This window comes from Dioscorea cayenensis, chromosome 18 (genome assembly GCF_009730915.1).
Source record: "Dioscorea cayenensis subsp. rotundata cultivar TDr96_F1 chromosome 18, TDr96_F1_v2_PseudoChromosome.rev07_lg8_w22 25.fasta, whole genome shotgun sequence".
Taxonomy (NCBI): domain Eukaryota; kingdom Viridiplantae; phylum Streptophyta; class Magnoliopsida; order Dioscoreales; family Dioscoreaceae; genus Dioscorea; species Dioscorea cayenensis.
The window spans coordinates 10895104-10912158 of NC_052488.1; the positions used below are offsets into that span (position 1 = coordinate 10895104).

The following is a 17055-nucleotide window of genomic DNA, read 5'->3' on the forward strand; positions in this document are numbered from 1 at the left end:
TCGACAACCCATGCACTTGCGATACACGCACACAAGTGGTGTGTCAACTAGCGATACACCTGCAAGCCACCCTAGTCAAAAGAGAGTGCATGCACAAAAGCATAATTAATCCCTCAACGTGAATGGCACATGCTTTCACCTAGGGAGGTGCAGAGTTAATTCCTCATGCATGTTTCTAAGGAGATCGACCTTGGGTCTCTTCCCAACCCTTTATTGCTCAAGCTAAAGGTCTTTCTCACCTATGACTTATTTTGAGGTATATTCTACTTGATTGCAATATATTACGTGGCATGCTATCAAGTTCCAATTCAATAATAGAATCTTTCTTTCATCATTATATGATGTAGGAAATGACAATGGGCAATAAAATCACTTCAAAGAGATACTAGGATGAAGAAGTTTTATTTAAATAAAAAATATTTTTATTCAATCTCCTCTTACAAAATACATCTAAGTTGGCTCTTCATATAGGTTATAATACACCAACCTTTAAGATTCCAAAACTTCCACATAACTCGCAAATTTATTTCAAAATAAAAACTATAACTCCTAAATAACACCATAACCTTTCTCATACCTAGCTTCCAAACTCCCACAAAACCTTTCATTGTTATAAGCATAAAATATTTAAGTTTAGTTGATCGTAATAGATGGAGAAATGCATGTATACATGTCAAAGCTATACCCAACTTTTGACAGTGACTTGTCCTGATTCATTGAAAATAGAATCGCCAGATGTGGAGCCTTGCTTTATTTGAATGGTTACTTTTGTCTCGTGCAGGCGCATAGCAAATTAGCAATATAGCAATCAATCAGTCTTCTTGTTATGCACTTTCTTTTTCTCCTTCTCACCTTAAGTACATTAACCCTCGATACTTGTACCATGTTCTCTGGAATCGCATCATCTCTCGCCGGAGCATTGGTTGCTCCAGCGTCTCAAATCTCAATACGTTGTGGACAAGTTGGTCAAGGGTGTAATTCATCATCTATCCAAAGATAACCCATCATCATCATCATCATCAAACCATGAGAATAAGGACAAGTTGGTCAAGGGTGTAATTCATCATCTATCCAAAGATAACCCATCATCATCAAAACATGAGAATAATAATCAGAAAGTGCTGCATGCTCTGGTGAAAAAGAACTGCAAGATGTCAGTGACAAAGTCAAGGCAACTCTTCGTGTGGCCAAGTTATTACACAAGCAAGATGAGAGCATGCTCTATTTCTACAAACAACTCAAAGATGCACTTTATGAAGCAGAGAACCTTGCTGATGATTTTGAGTATCTCAAACTGGAAGAACTAGCGGAGAAGATGAATAATGATTAAGAAGCTACTGTCTCAAGTCACCAGTCTAGAGCTAAAAAGCCTCGGGTGTCACAGACAAAGCCACTGGAATTGCAAGGTACTATATTACCATTTGTCAATTAGGACTTGTTTATGTTCGTTTTGTTAAAAATAAGTGAGCCATATATATGGAAATTCTTGTGCAGATGATATCATGATTGTTAGGGAATACAGCTGTGTATACAGCTGTATATCTATATTTGTATAGCTACCTTATTTATATAACTGTGTATCCATATATACCTTGTACATTGTAGGTTTTGTGTTAATGAAAAATTGATTAATCTTTTCCACCTAACATGGTATCGAGAGGTTTTTCTAAACCCTAATTTTTCCGCTGCTGTCCTTGATCCGCCAGACACCGCCCTCGGCGGCCGTGCCGCGCGCTCCCCGGCCGCCGCGCCCTCGGCCTGCCCTCAGCGCTCGCCCGCGCTCGACCTCGGCCACAGCGCACCCGCACTCGGCCTCCGTCCCAGCCCTGCCCTGCTGCCCGCCGCTGCTAGCGCGTCCCAGCTAGCGCCTCGTCGCGCAGCGCCCACCACCCGCCCACTGCAGCGCCGCCTCAGCGCCCGCTGCGCCAGCGACCGCCCGCCGCCCAGCGCGCCGCCCAGCAGCGCCTCGCCAGCAGCGCCCAGCCCGCCCGCCACCCACGTGGGCCGCCCCGGTCTGCAGGCGTCCCGGCCGCCCTGCCCGCGCGCACGCCGCTCCAGCAGCGCATCCCAGCTGAGCCCCCAGCGCTGTCCTCGGCCCCGCAGCGTTCCAAAGACGCCCTCACGCCGCCTGCGCCCGTCCTCGGCCCTCGCGCGCCCGTGTTGCCCTTTGGCCACCGCGCCGTCCTTATCCCGTGGTGTGTTTTCCATGGCCTCTCGCCTGGGTTTCTTATCCGCAAAAGGCGACGCCATACTCAATGGCAAGAATTATAAAGCATGGTCGTCCACTTTACGTGTGCTCCTTCGCGGACTTAATCTTTGGGGTCATGTTGATGGTACCTGTCCGCCTCCAGTTTTTTCTAGTGCCGCCTCTTCTGGCTCCTCTTCGTCTACAGTTACCAGCGCGTCCTCTTCCACGTCTACTGACTTGCTCAAGTGAACTGAGGATGATGCTCGTACCATTGCTATCATTTGTCAGTCCTGTGAGCTTCCTATTCGCTTGGCTGTTTGTGATCTTTCTACAGCCAAGGTGATTTGGGATCATCTGCGCGCACTCTATCTTCCTTCCAGTCAGATGTTGCGCTACTCCTTGCTACAGACTCTCACATCTACCTATCAGCGTGAGACGTCCCGTCTCGGATTTCTTTGCCGTGCTTTCGGTGATTTATGGCGTCAGTGTGATGAGATGACACCCTCTCCTTCTCCGACCTGTGCCCGATGTCTTGCCATTGCTCGAGATCGTGATTATCTTCGCATTTATGAGTTTCTCATGCGTCTTCGCCACGAGTTCGAGGCCGTTCGGGCTCGGCTCATCGCACCGGGTTACACCTCCGATCCCGCTAGTGATACTCGGCATATGTGCTTGCCGAGAAGACTGCGTCTTCGGTCCTTAGATGTTGTTCCACCACTCGCTGCTCCTCACTGCTTTTGCTGCCTCCCCAGCAGAACCCACTGCCGGCCATTGCTCCTTTGATGCCGTCTCCTGGTCTTAGCGCCTCCCGTCTGTCCCTCTATCTCGGGCTCTCGGGGACCCGGTTTCTAGTGCACCTCCTCGATGGTCAGTTCCGTGTCATTATTGCAATGCTCCCCGGCCATATTCAGACTCGAGTGTCGCAAGCTCCGGTGGCCTCGGATGACAAGACAACAGCAAGACAGTCCCCACCCCACCCTCAGCTACTCAAAGTGGTGCGTTGTCTGCCGAGCGGTTTCAAAGAACTTATTCAAGACTTTCCGAGTCGGATATCTCCTTCTTGGCCCCGATGACTCACTCGGGATGCCTCCCGACGTCTCCACTCACCCATCGGTCGCCTCGCCCCTCTGGGTATTTCTTCATCCTCTTGGTTACTTGACTCGGAGCTTCTTTCCATATGACCCTATGATGCTACCCACCTTCACTCTCTTCACCCTTTTTTTCTTCCGATCTTCGTGTCATTATTGCTAATGGCACGACACTCCCCTGATCCCTAGTCGTGGCCTCTTACACACCACTCATTTTCATATTCTGATGTTGCCTTTGTACCACGACTCTCCATGAACCTTATTTTACGCTAGCCAACTCGCTTCTCTTGGCTATGTTGTTATTTTTGATGAGTTTGGTTGTCGTGTGCAGGATCGTCTTACAGGGACCCTCATTGGAGCTAGCCATCGCCATAGTGGGGTGTATGTGCTCGATCATCTTTGTCTTCCATCCTCTTCTACATTACCGCTGACCTCTATTTATTATTTTTTTCTACTTGCTCGTTTCCATCGATGGCATCATCGGCTTAGCCATCCTAGTGGTTCTCGTCATGCTTCTCTTATTCATCGTAGGCGTTTTTAGGTCGTGTTTTAGTTGATAATTCTCATTCTTGTTCGGGTTGTAAGCTTGGCAAAAGCAGCTACAACTCCCGTATCCTTTCGAGTGTGTCTAGAGTGCGGGTCTCCGTTTGAATTAGTTCATTCGGATGTTTGAGGGTCTGCCCGTTTGTTTCAAAAGGTGGACATCGTTATTATGTTATTTTTTTGTTGATGATTTCTCTCGTTGCACTTGGATTTATTTTATGCGTTCTCGTTCGAGTTTTTTAAAGGTTTATATTGATTTCTCTAATATAGTGCGTACCCAATTTTTACGCCACCATTCTGTACTTTCCGTTCGATTCGGGGAGGGAATATCTTTCTCATGAGTTTCATGAGGTTCTTGCCTCCCATGACACTCTTCCTCAGCTCTCTTGTCCTGGTGCCCATGCTCAGAATGGCACTGCTGAAAAGAAACATCGTCATATTCTTGAAACCGCTCGTACTCTTCTCATTGCCTCCCATGTTCCCCCTCAATTTTGGGTGAGGTCTGCTCTCTATCATTGCTTTACCTCATCAATCTTCAACCCTCTTCCTTTCTTCAGGGTTGTAGTCCAGGGGAATGTTTTTTCTCCAGCCCACCACGTTATTCTCATCTTCGTGTGTTTGGTTATTTGTGTTATGTCCTCCTTATGCCTCGAGAGCGGACTAAACTTTACGCTTTCGATCTATTCCTTGTGTCTTCCTTGGTTATAGTCCCACGAGCACAAAGGCTACTCGGTGTTATGATCCTGTTACACGTCGCCTCCCAGTATCTCCCGTGATGTCTCTTTTTGTTGAGGATCGTCCCTTTCTTTGTCCCTTCCCCTTCCTCTTCTTCTCACTCCTCTACTACATCGACCGATGTTCGGGTTCCTCATTGTGTCCTCACCACCTCCTCTGTCCCCCACCTCCACCGTATCTCCTCCATCCGTTTCACCATTGATGTTGACCCTCCCCGTCCATGTTTCTATTCCCGCTCCTCCTCTTCCCTGAGCGGTCACCACTGCGCCAGCGGTTTCCTCCGATGTGTTCCCTGCGGATGATCCCCCCAGCACGTCGCTATCCTCTTCGTGATCGTCATCCCCCGATCGCCTTTAATCTTGCCTCTCAGCTTCTTGACCTACCTATTTCTTCCTCCAATGGCCGTCCAGAGCCATCTTCTTACCGAGAGGCTGTCAAAATACCTGAGTGGCAAGCTGCTATGTCTGCTGAGTTGGAGGCGCTCGAGCGTACCTCTACATGGGATTTGGTTCCCCTTCCTCCTGGTGCTGTTCCCATTACCTGCAAGTGGGTCTATAAAGTCAAGACTCGCTCTAACGGTTCTGTAGAGCGGTACAAGGCTCGCCTTGTGGCTCGTGGTTTTTCAGCGAGGGCGAGGGGGACGAGATTATGATGAGACTTTTTGCTCCCGTCGCTCATATGACTACCATTCGAGCTCTCATTCTCTGAGTCGCTATTCGACGATGGTCCCTCTTTCAGCTTGATGTGAAGAATGCTTTACTTCACGGGATCTTCAGCATGAGGTTTACATGCTTCCTCCCCCTGGTTTTTCTTCTCCTTCTGGTTTGGTCTGTCGCCTTCGGAAGGCTCTCTATGGTCTCAAACAGGCTCCTCGGGCCTGGTTTGAGCGTTTCAGTTCTTTTGTGGTTGCTGCTGGTTTTCAGCCTAGTCCGCATGATCCCGCTTTGTTTGTGCACTCTTCCTCTCGTGGTCAGACTTTGTTGTTGCTTTATGTGGATGATATGATCATCACTAGTGATGATCCTGCTCATGTGGATTTTGTCAAGCATCACCTTCAGCAATATTTCCAGATGACTGATCTTGGTCGATTGAGCTATTTTTTGGGCATTGAGGTCACTTCTACTTCTACTGGTTTTCAGTTGTCCCAGCAGCGTTACACATCTGATATCCTTGCACGGGCAGCTCTCTCTGACTCTTGTGTTGTAACCACTCCTATGGAGCTACATCTTCAGTTGCGTGCTGATGAGGGGACTCCCTTATCTGATCCGACACGCTATCGTCACTTGGTTGGGAGTCTGGTCTATCTTACCCTCACTCATCCAGACATTGCTTATGCTGTGCATGTTTTGAGTCAGTTTGTTAGTGCACCTACTTCTGTTCACTATGCCCATCTTTTGAGGCTTTTGCACTATCTTGGGCGACTCCGTCTCGAGGGCCTTCTTTTCTCGGCCAGCAGTTCTCGGAGCTTCGTTCTTATTCGATGCTACTTGGGCTAGTGATCCGTCCGATCGCTGCGTTACATTCTGCCTTCCATTTTGTTCTTGGGCTCTTCTCTCATTACTTGGAAGTCCAAGAAGCAAACTGGTGTTTCTCGATCTAGCACTAAAGCAGAGCTTCGCGCTATGGCTACTACTGCTGAGGAGATTGTTTGGTTGCGTTGGTTTTTGCATGATCTTGGTGTTGTCTCACATGCTCCTACTCCTCTACATTGTGACAACACCGGTGCCATTCAGATCACTTTGAATCCTGTCAAACATTCCCTCTCCAAGCATATTGGTGTTGATGCTTTCTTCTTGCGTGATCAGTACAGCAAAGGCATTCTGGCTCCCCAGTTTGTTCCTTCTGAGCGTCGACTGCATGGATCTGTTTATTAAATCTCGACACGGGCACAACATGATTTTTCTCTTGTCCAAACTCTCGATGTTTGATCCCCGTGAGTTTTTTGGGGGTGTTAGGGAATACTGATTTGTGTATACAGTTGTATATCTATATTTGTATAGCTACCTTATTTATATAACTGTGTATCTATATATACCTTGTACATTGTAGGTTTTGTGTTAATGAAAAATTGATTAATCTTTTCCACCTAACAATGATTAGCGATGTAAGAGAGGTTATTCGAAAATTAAATCGTATTAATGATGATCTCAGTTCCGTTATTAGCATGTCAAGGTTTTTTGTGGAGTTGGGAAAGAAAGCTGACAACAACATTGAGGTGGTGCTACAATGTTCAAATCAGAATTCAAGAGTGACTACATCTTCTGTAAATGTGAGTAAAATTTGTGGCCGAGATAGAGAACTAGATATTTTGGCAAAATTAATTAAAGAGCCTGGTGGTGATTGAAATGTGAATGTCATCCCAATAGTTTGGATGGGTGGGATTGGCAAGATTACTCTGGCTCAACATGCATTCAACAATGAAGAAGTTGCAAAATGTTTTGATCAAAAGGTGTGGATTTGTGTGTCAGATGATTTCAATAGGTCAAAGATCCTTCAAGGCATGGTGAGCTCTCGTACTGTTTCTAAATCTGAAAAATTCTCCCACTACAGAAATTCGGACCTTTTAGAAGGTGAACTCAAAAGAAAATTACAAGGGAAAGTTTATTACTAGTGTTGGATGATGTGTGGTCTTCAGAATTGGAAAAACTCCTCATCCCTCTACAAGCTTCTCAAATGAGGTCTGCGAAAATTGTGGTGACAACCAGAGAATCAAAAGTGTTGAGAAAGCAAGATGAAAAAAATAAAATTGTGCTAAAAGGTTTAGAGGATGATGACTACTGGGAATTCTTTGGAAGTTGTGCATTTGGTGGTACAGAGGCTAATGAACATCCAAGCTTGCAAATTATAGGTAAGCAGACAGTAATGAAATTGAAGGGATCACCTCTTGCAGCAAAGATAGTAGGAAGATTATTGGAATAGAACATGAGCAATGAGCATTGGATGGATGTGTTAAAAAGCAACTTATGGGAATTAGGAACTACTGCAGATGATATTATGGCAGGCCTAGTGCTATGTTATAATCATCTAACTGAGCATCTCCAACAATGTTTCATGTTTTGTTCTGTATTTCCTAAAGATTATGAATTTATGGCATCTGATTTGATAGAAATGACAATTGCATAAGGTTATGTTGTTGAACCAGAAGCTACTTCAAAGACTTTGGAAGAGATGGGACAGGCATATTTTGATAAACTGCTATCTAGATCTTTTCTCAAAAAAACTTCATTGTCGATGTGCACAATCCATGACTTATTGCATGATTTGGCACAATCAATTTGTTTGGGTGAGTGTGTTGTTTACCATGGTCAAACTATAAAAGAGAAGGCTATTGTTCATCATTTGTGTTTGCAAAGCATAGTCAGTCTAAGATCGGTATGGAATGTTGAGAGCTTAAGGACACTTGTGGTACTTAAAGGTGAACTATGTCAAAAAGATTTTGAAGCATTGAAAAGCATTCGAGTATTGATCTTACTTGGTTCTCAAACACAAAACTGTTCCTATAATATTGGTCATCTAAGACACTTGCACTATTTGGAAATATCTGAACCTAACATCAACTTGTTTGATAAATCACTATGTAAGCTTTACCATCTAAGAGTGTTACCAGATTTGGATGTATTTTCTGAAAATTTGCATAATCTCATAAATCTTCAAACTTTGGATTCTAATAGATATTGCGAGTTCCCTTATTTTGAGAAACATGTATCGTTAAAAATCTCTCACTTGGCAAAGGACAAGTATAAGATATCACAATTGAGAAACATGAGCAAACTAAGAGGACTCCTTATAGGTGACCTTGTTAAAATTGAGGATAGGAAAGAAGCTGAGAAAGCCAATATAAAGGGAAAAAGTCACCTTGAGGTTCTTGTCCTAGGTTGGAATGCTTCGTAGAACCAAATCCAAATCTTAAACATCTTCAGATAAGCGGATATCAAGGTTACACAAATCCTAACTGGTTTATGCCGTTTAAATTGCGTAATCTACAAAGTTTGGACTTAATTCATTGGTGAAGCACGCTATATCTTCAAACAATTAGTCAACTTGCCTTCCTCTCTCGCCTCCGCTTATATGCAGTGGATGTAACAATTGATATTAATGATGAAGTGACCATACTATTCCCAGCCAAGATGCTGGAAATGCGTCATTCATCAGTATTGTTTGAGGGCATGTCATCATCATTATCCTCACAAAGACGCAGCAGCTTCCCCTACATCTCTCATATCGACTACCACGATTGTCGTGGAGATGGCTTTAAATTGCCCTGCCACATATTTTCAACTGTGCAAAATTTATTTATAAAATGTTCTCAAGGGCTCTACAACCATTTTTGAAGATGCTTGATTTTTCTTAAGCATTTGACTATTTATTCTGAAACTTTGGTATCCTTTATGGGAGAAATGAACACTTTCAAGTCACTGTCTTATCTATCCATCTGTGGCTCTCAGGAGCTCAATTCCATTGGGGGTTTACATTTTACATCCTCCTTACACTTCTTGAAGATCCAATTTTGCTCAAATTCACATATTGGTTGAGTGAAGGAATGGATCAGGAAGCATTGCCACAGAAGCTAGATTATATCTACATAGAAAGTTGTCCAAAATTGGAATCTCTGCCTATTTGGTTGCCTCATCTTCCCTCTTTGGAGACACTGGCAATTATTGATTGCGCTTTTATCCGGTCATTGCCAGATGATGGCTTACCTCCTTTTCTTAAATCATTGCACATTAGAGATTGTGGCCAAGGGTTTGTGGAACGGTGCCAAGAAGAGAGTACTTGTGAATGGTTCATGATCCACCACACACCTAATCGGAGAATATATAAAATTTATTTACAAATAAATGACGGACATATATACGTCAAATTTCTACTGGCACTTCTTTGTACGAATGCAATGCACATTCCACTTCTTGCCTTGGATTTGTTTTCCCATGTTTTACCATTTAAATGTGACCATTTCCCCAATCGTTTACTATAGGAAAATTCAAGGAAGTGCCTCTTGATTTTTAGCACCAGTAAAGAAGGACTACTTGGGTTTCTGACTTTATAATGCTCTTTATGGGCAAGTAATATCCATTTCCTTTGTTGCATTCAACCAAATCTGTAAGCATTTTTTTCCTTCCATCCAAAAGTTTAATTTCAGTTATATGTGTGATTATGTTTTCCATACCTATTGTTTTGGGGTCATGCAATATTCTTGGCCTTGCTATGTATACGTGGTTATGTTTGTAATAATGAACATATATGGTGAAAGTATGCTTGATGATAAGATTTCACCATCTTCTTAGTAAGGATTCTTATTATTTACACTATGTATTCTTATTCCAGTGTTTTCATAGCTCTCTGTAAATTCCTTACTCAATTTATTTTAATAATTCCTGTATGTTGAATTCCTTTTTTTGACTCATGTCTTCCAGACATTTTTCTTGATTACATATTAAGTTAATCTGAACATTGTAAGTTTATAAAAGAAAAGAATTGATTTATGAAATTTTCGCATATAAGATTATTGAATTTCTCATTCAGATTAGTATTTGTACAGTCTCAATATTGCATATAAGATATGATATCCTATCTGAGTTTTGCCACAAATTTTTGATATTGAATGCTCTCTAAGTTTTGAGCTTACTGAATAAAGCTTCGAAGCATTGATCAACTTAATTAATTGAGTTTTACCCTCTAGAGAGAAAATAAGAAAAGTGATTAAATTTATTTATTTAGATTTTATTTAAAATATTTTGCACTGAAGATTATTATGCAGACTCATTTTCAGTTTTATATGTTTGTCGGTCTTAATATTATTAATTTTCTGATAATGTCCTATATGCACCCATCTTTTAGTTTAAAACTTGAAACTGTTCTTGTACATTTCGCTTGTGATGATGCTGTTATCATACTTTAATATGAGAGCTCAATCATTTTCTATCATAAATGTTGCTGCAATTAATTGTTGGTTTTCGGTTTCTGGTTGTCTGATTGCATTTTTTTTTTTTTTTTTGAAAAAATTTGAAACAAGTATTTTGCACCTTTTTTAAATTTTCCTTCAGTTGTCAAAAGACTATTCCTGGGTTTGAATTGGCAAAGTCGAGGTTTTGTGTTGTATCCATTGCCCATAAAGGACTAATCTGTCTAAATCATCACTAATGAAATCTCTTTTAAGTTATTGTGGTCAAGTATTACAGAACAAGAATTTCACACCTCTATTCATCAAAGGTGAGATGCGAAGTGCCAATTGCGAGTGTTAAACAAGATTTCAGTTGGAGACTAACTAAATTAGTTAACATATATCCCAATACAATGCTTTGTATTGACACCTATATGTATCAAATGCTATATATGGACAGTAAAGTTTTTCTTGCTATTTTTTCTTCTATATATGAAGAGACGGTCAAAAAGAGGAGACTGTACTTAATCTAGAAATTGAGCAGTCTCCAATAATTCTATAGAAGCAAGCTGCACAAGATTTACAGACAAAGTAATATTAACTCAGAGTGTGAAGAAAAGTCATACAGTGCCATTACACAAGGGGGATTGGGCATTCCTTGTTGCTTATTGGAAAAATGATAAACTCCATTTTAGTAGCATGGGGTTTCTTAATTAAGAATTCTATCTTACTAGCCATGATGATCATTATACCTTTGATTTGCACTTAATAACTGAGCACCAATGGGTGATAGAACAGAGAAACTGCAGATGGTGTGTTGAACGGCAGGACTGCTTTCTCCCAGGGGAAGTATAAAATAGTATGCTTTGCAATGTAATTAAGTTAAAGTGTTTAATGTTTCATATTTATTTTTTGGACCCTGAATATAAGTTTCTTTGTGTTTGGAATGGAAACGGGAAAACATATTGATGATACTTATGTGAGTGGCCGGAGAATAATTGTATTTTACCATATATTGTTCCCGAGTAATGCTATATCTTCCTACTAGCTTTCCCGAATTGATTAACTAAATGGGGTGGCAACTTACATGCATCCATCTCCTCTGGACATTCTCTTTCCTAATCAGCCATTTAAAAAATAAAAATAAAACAAAAAAGGATGGAAAGGGATTAAGGCCCTAAATCTCGCCCCCCGACTCCCGTCCCCCTATTGCCGTCTTGGCTTCCCTCTCATCGTCATCATTCCTTTGGATCACAACGTCACTGTCGTAGTCTTGTCCCAGCTAACGTCTTCGCAGTCACCGTTGTAATCCCATCCGGACTAACTCCTTCATCGTTGCCGTCGCCGTTGCAGTTTTGTCTGAATTAACGCCTTCACAGTCGCCGTCCTGGCCCGTCTATAGCTGTCGCTGACTGAGTGAATGAAGGAAAGATCCGATTTTTGGAGGTTTTTATTTGTTTTTTGATTAGGAAAGGAGGGACAAGTTAAGGTTTGTTAGTGTTCTTCATGTTCTTTGAGAAGGAGTTTTGGTGATTTTGAGTGCCAAGTTAAGGCTTGTTAGTGTTTTTCATTATGCTTTCTCTCTCTCTCAAGAATAATGTGAATAAGTTTCATGTTTTTGTTTTCTTAAAGGAGAGATTAATGAAAGTTTTTTTCATTATGTTTTCAGTCTTTATCTCAAGAATTATGTGAATAAGTTTCTTTTTTTTTTTTTTGTTTTCATGAAGGAGAGATTAGTGAAAGTATTTTTCATTATGCTTTCTCTCTTTATCTCAAGAATTATGTGAATAAGTTTCTTGTTTTTGTTTTCATGAAGGAGAGAATGAAGAGGGTCATCATAGTAATTAACAAAACTTTAATTTCATTATGTCTTAAGGATTGTCAGTTACCATTGTGACAAGGATATGCTGTGAGGGAGTTTGCGAAGCTTGGAGTGAATCCGGGAAAGCTTGCTATTATTTCCAAGGAAGAGGTATGCATTTCTTTGCTTATCATTACCTCTATCTGATTATTATGTAGTGGTTGTTTTGATGGATTTAAAGGAATTCTTGTGTATTAAAAGAACTAATGAAGAACTAATGATATTCTTGAACAGGAGGTATTTCAAAAACATGCATTCAATTTTACCAATGATTCATCTTCCATATCCATATATTCAATTGAACATGAGGTACTCAATCATGTATTGGTGTTCTTGCAGGATATTATATCTACACCTGATGCAATGGAGGAAACATTAAAGAGCTTATTGTAATGTTAAGCTTGAGATGTATGTAGTGTGGGTTTTGTTTTGAAGAGTTATGAAGCTTGAGATGGAGGAGATGTATGGATTAGGCTACTTCTATAATTCAGCTGCTTATAAACATGGCTTTGATTGATAATCAAAACCTTATTGTGTGTGTGTATCATATTATCCTAGAATTTTCTAATATCTGTGTGTGTGGGAGCTTGTGTTTTTATTTTGGTGCTCCTTATTTTCGAATATAATGATGCATTTAGTTTGGTCGTTGTCCATCCTTGGAGCTTGTTGTAGATGTAGAGACAAAGATTGCTGACTAGTTTAGTTATTTGTTGAATTCTAGAGAAAAGTGATATATATATATATATTGGATTTTTATGTCCAAATCTTCATTTATGTGTTTCTGGTTTGCAAAGTGAGCAGAGTTTATCTCTTGGCCACAAGTTCATGCCTGGTAGTAGGAAAAATATGGTAAACTCTTTATGTAAATATGTATTGGTGTATCAATCATATTTTACGGGTTACAATGAAGAATAAATTGTATTGAAGATAGAAAATTTACTGCAAGATAACTTAATTAATTAGCAGATTATGTTTAATTTAAAATGTAGTAGTAATCATAAAAAAAATATATATTTGATAAGCTATATAAGAAATTTATCATTAATTAATTAAGTTCTAAACATTGAACATTAATTTATGCAACATTCACACATTTGAAACTTTTGATATAACACTTCTGACAACATGATCATCAAAAATCCAATACAATTGAGCTTTCCACTCCCTGACAAACTTCCTGAAGCCTTGCTCACACTAACTGTAAAATTTTTCTGATTTATCACCTGAAACTGGAGAATTTTTTGCTACACTATCACCAAAATTGCTTTGGGTGCTTCAATCCGAGCCTTGTGCGAGTTTGTCAATGCATTGTCAATATCTCTTTCTTATTCTTCCCTATTGAATTGCACTTTCACCAAAATTCTTGAAATAACCACAATCCAAATCCAATCCTGCAAATCAACACAAACAAATCAATCACTTCATAAACAAAAACTCAACAACATGAATTCAGAATTGAAATAGTACTTAAAACAAACTAACCAACACTGAGAGATTGAGCAATAACATCAACAGGAGAATTATGAAGCCACTTATGATTCTCAGTAATAACCAAAATAGAATCACAATCAGAAACAATATAACCATGAAGATCCCACTCTTCTCTAAAAGTCAGAGACATCAACCTTGGATTAGCACAATCAGGAACACCATTAATCTTATTATAAGAACACAATATACTACTCCCATCACCATCATAGTACCGCAAGCCATATAGGTAGCCTGTGTAATACTAGCTTCAATGTCATAAATCAGTTTGAGATCAATAGCTTTGGATGGATCCACATGACCATTGCCAACTGTAAAGATATTCACATCTTGGTGTTCCTCATCCAATCCTACATAGTTCAGAAACAAATTCAAATCAAACAACCAAATTGCACCAAGGCTAACACCCAAATCTCCAATATTACAACAAAATCCATATCAATACAAGAAAAAAATGAAAATCAAACAAGACAAAGTATCAAATGATAGATCAAGAGATGAGAATCCTTGTTTCGATCCAAAGAAGAAAGCAAGAATAGCCGAACATAAAGCTCAAAAAATCTCACTAAAACCCAAAAAAAACCCTAGACTAGAAGAGAGAGAGAGACGTATGAATGGATTCCCAGTGGTTTCTTGAAAGCCAAGAGCTTTACGAGACGTCAAGATGAAGAACCATCCTAGGATGAATCAAAGAAACAAAGCATCAACGCAATAAAATAAAAAACAATCACAAGATTTTCAACAAAACTGAGGACTTGATCCGGGGGGCCCATGATGCTAGTAGACGAAGCCATTGGAAGGAGGAGATAGGCCACGGTGATACCATAAGGGGGAGTTGGGAATGGATTGGCGATGGAGAAAGAGGAGCCAAGACCAGAACGGTGATAGCCGAGATGGGACGGCGACGGCGAAGGCGTTAGCCGGAATGGGACTGCAACAATGGTAGTGTTATCTGGGATGAGGACAATGACGTTATGATCCGGAGAAACGATGACGATAAGAGGAAAACCGGGATGGCGAGAGGGGGACGGGAGTCGGGAGCAAGATTTAGAGCTTTAATCCCTTTCCATCCTTTTTTGTTTTATTTTTTTTATAATGCTGATTAGGAAAGAGAATGTCTGGAGGAGTTGGATGCCATGTAAGTTGCCACCTCATTCAGTTAAGCAATTTGGGAAAGCTAGTAGGAAGATATAGCATTACTCATTGTTCCCAACTGCCTAACCAGATGAATGAGTATATATATATATATATTATCCTGCTTCTTCACATGCTTTAAGTTTAGAATAATTATAAGCACGCCCTATTCTGTAGGCTCTAGTTGAAGAATTAGACCATTACTTGAAGACAAAATATGGCTAGATGATGACGAAATTTTCAAGCAATTTTTGAAACAAGGAAAAGTTATGAGGGTCCCTACCTTTGAGTGAAGGCAGCTGAAAATGGAAGGGGAACTACCAGCCTTAAGATGTCATTTAGACGAGAACGCATAGAAGTTTTGTGAATAGAATGGGCAAAGAAAAATTGTATCATACTATACTACATAACTACTTCCAATCACATATTTTTTTATTATTTATTTTTAACATATTTTATGGCACTTGACATGCTTCAAGTTGCAATTGACTGCAAGCAACCCTTGTTTGTAGGTTCAAGATGAAGAAATCAAGAAACAAAGTTTTAAAAACAGTGCTTGATTATCATGAAATTTCATCCAAGCTTTTGGACCAAGGACATGTTACAGGGTTCCGTTGCATGAGGTTTGAGTGTTGATGTCTCGAAATGCAATAGTATGCATAATTTTATTTCCTTCCTTGCACTTCACATGCTTTAAATTGAGATTGAATGACAAAAATTTTACATTTTTTTTGTTGTAGGCTTCAGTTGAAGAAATAGACTAACAACGTGCTAAAGTCAATGTGCTCATCCATGATTGAATTTCTAACCAAATATTTCATCTAAGGAAATGTTGAAGACAAAATAAAACAGGAAGAAGTGATTTAGAGGCCAAAAATATGGAAAATAATGGCTAAAGTGAGCCATAGTTGAGTTGGAAGGGATGAATAAGGCTGCAGATTTTATGAGCATAAGAAGTGAGAAATTTCGGGGTCATTTGGCATCGTTTCTATGGTTTTTTTTTCCACTTCTATTTTATTTTTGTTTGTTTTTGATTTATTATCAATTTTTTAAAACAAAAATATGTTTGGATACACTAACTGTTGTGTATTTTAAAAAGTTGTAAAGAAAAAGATGTTTTGTTAACCCAAAATTATTATAACGCTTTTTTTTATCTTTTTTTCAAATTCCTATTAAAAATTTTTTTATAAAACTTTAATTTTCATATTACTTTACTTGATTATGTTATTAAATAAAATTAATATAAATTGCATCATTTGAAACTAAAAAATATTTTAATGTTTGCTTTAAAAAATTTAATATGTATATATATATATTAAAATTAGATCCATCCGATTTTTTTTTTTAAAAAAAAGGAGAGGAGGGTTAATATAGAGACATAGTCAAACAATAAGTTTTTACAAATATTTCTTCAATATATATATACATATATGTTATATGTTATATCGTAGTTTATAAAAATCAAGGGTCAAACAATAATTTTCACAAATAATTTCTATAAATATAAATTTTACTATATAAACTAATTTGTAAAATATCAAGCCAAAATAATAATTTTTAGAAATTATTAATATTAATTTGTAAAAAAATTGATATTTTTTAAAAAAATAAAAATTAAAAGGAGAGAGAGAGAGAGAGAGAGAGAGAGAGAGGGGAGTAGAAGAAGAGTAGAAGAGGAAGGGTTTCATGGTGGGAGGAAAAGTTTTGAAAACGTTTCCAAAACAGTTGAAAACAAAAAATTGTTGTTTTTTGTTTTATTTTTTTAAACATGAGAATTGTTACTGGAATTTTTGAAAACAAAAACAAAGTGCCAAACATGTTTTTTCATTTTTGTTCTTAAAATATGAAATTGAAAACAAAAAATAGGAATTGGCAATAATACCAAATGACCCTTAGTGATTCAATCACTCAAATTTGTGATTTATCCATTCGTTCAGAAAGAAAAAAATTTAAAATTTTTAAAGTTGGAAGACGTATATATGAAAGATACAAGTGATTCATTTTCCCTATACTATAAAAGACAATGGGAGTTCACTCATCTTGATGATGTACATGTAAAACTATGAAGTATGATGATTTTATTTAACAATATATAATGAGCTAGACAGCAAGATTAAGCCATGCAGATATATAATGA

At 39.1% G+C, this 17055-nt stretch overlaps 1 protein-coding gene across 1 annotated transcript; it reads left to right on the forward strand.

The window, feature by feature from the left end:
• Nucleotides 1–6925: 6925 nt before the first annotated feature.
• LOC120282782 (putative disease resistance protein RGA4) lies at nucleotides 6926–12689 on the forward strand. The gene is made up of 5 exons (XM_039289629.1): nucleotides 6926–7124; nucleotides 7190–7402; nucleotides 12337–12407; nucleotides 12531–12533; nucleotides 12636–12689. Exons 1-5 carry the CDS (start codon nucleotides 6926–6928, stop codon nucleotides 12687–12689), a joined length of 540 nt encoding a protein of 179 aa, XP_039145563.1.
• The last annotated feature ends 4366 nt before the right edge of the window (nucleotides 12690–17055 follow it).

Bases quoted from the DNA above. Each gene is read 5' to 3' on its own strand.
- LOC120282782 (XM_039289629.1), top strand. From the start codon at position 6,926: ATGGGTGGGATTGGCAAGATTACTCTGGCTCAACATGCATTCAACAAT. The intron at 7,125-7,189 runs GTGAACTCAAAA...TGTGGTCTTCAG, and splicing joins AAATTCGGACCTTTTAGAAG to AATTGGAAAAACTCCTCATC. The intron at 7,403-12,336 runs GTAAGCAGACAG...CATTGTGACAAG, and splicing joins TCCAAGCTTGCAAATTATAG to GATATGCTGTGAGGGAGTTT.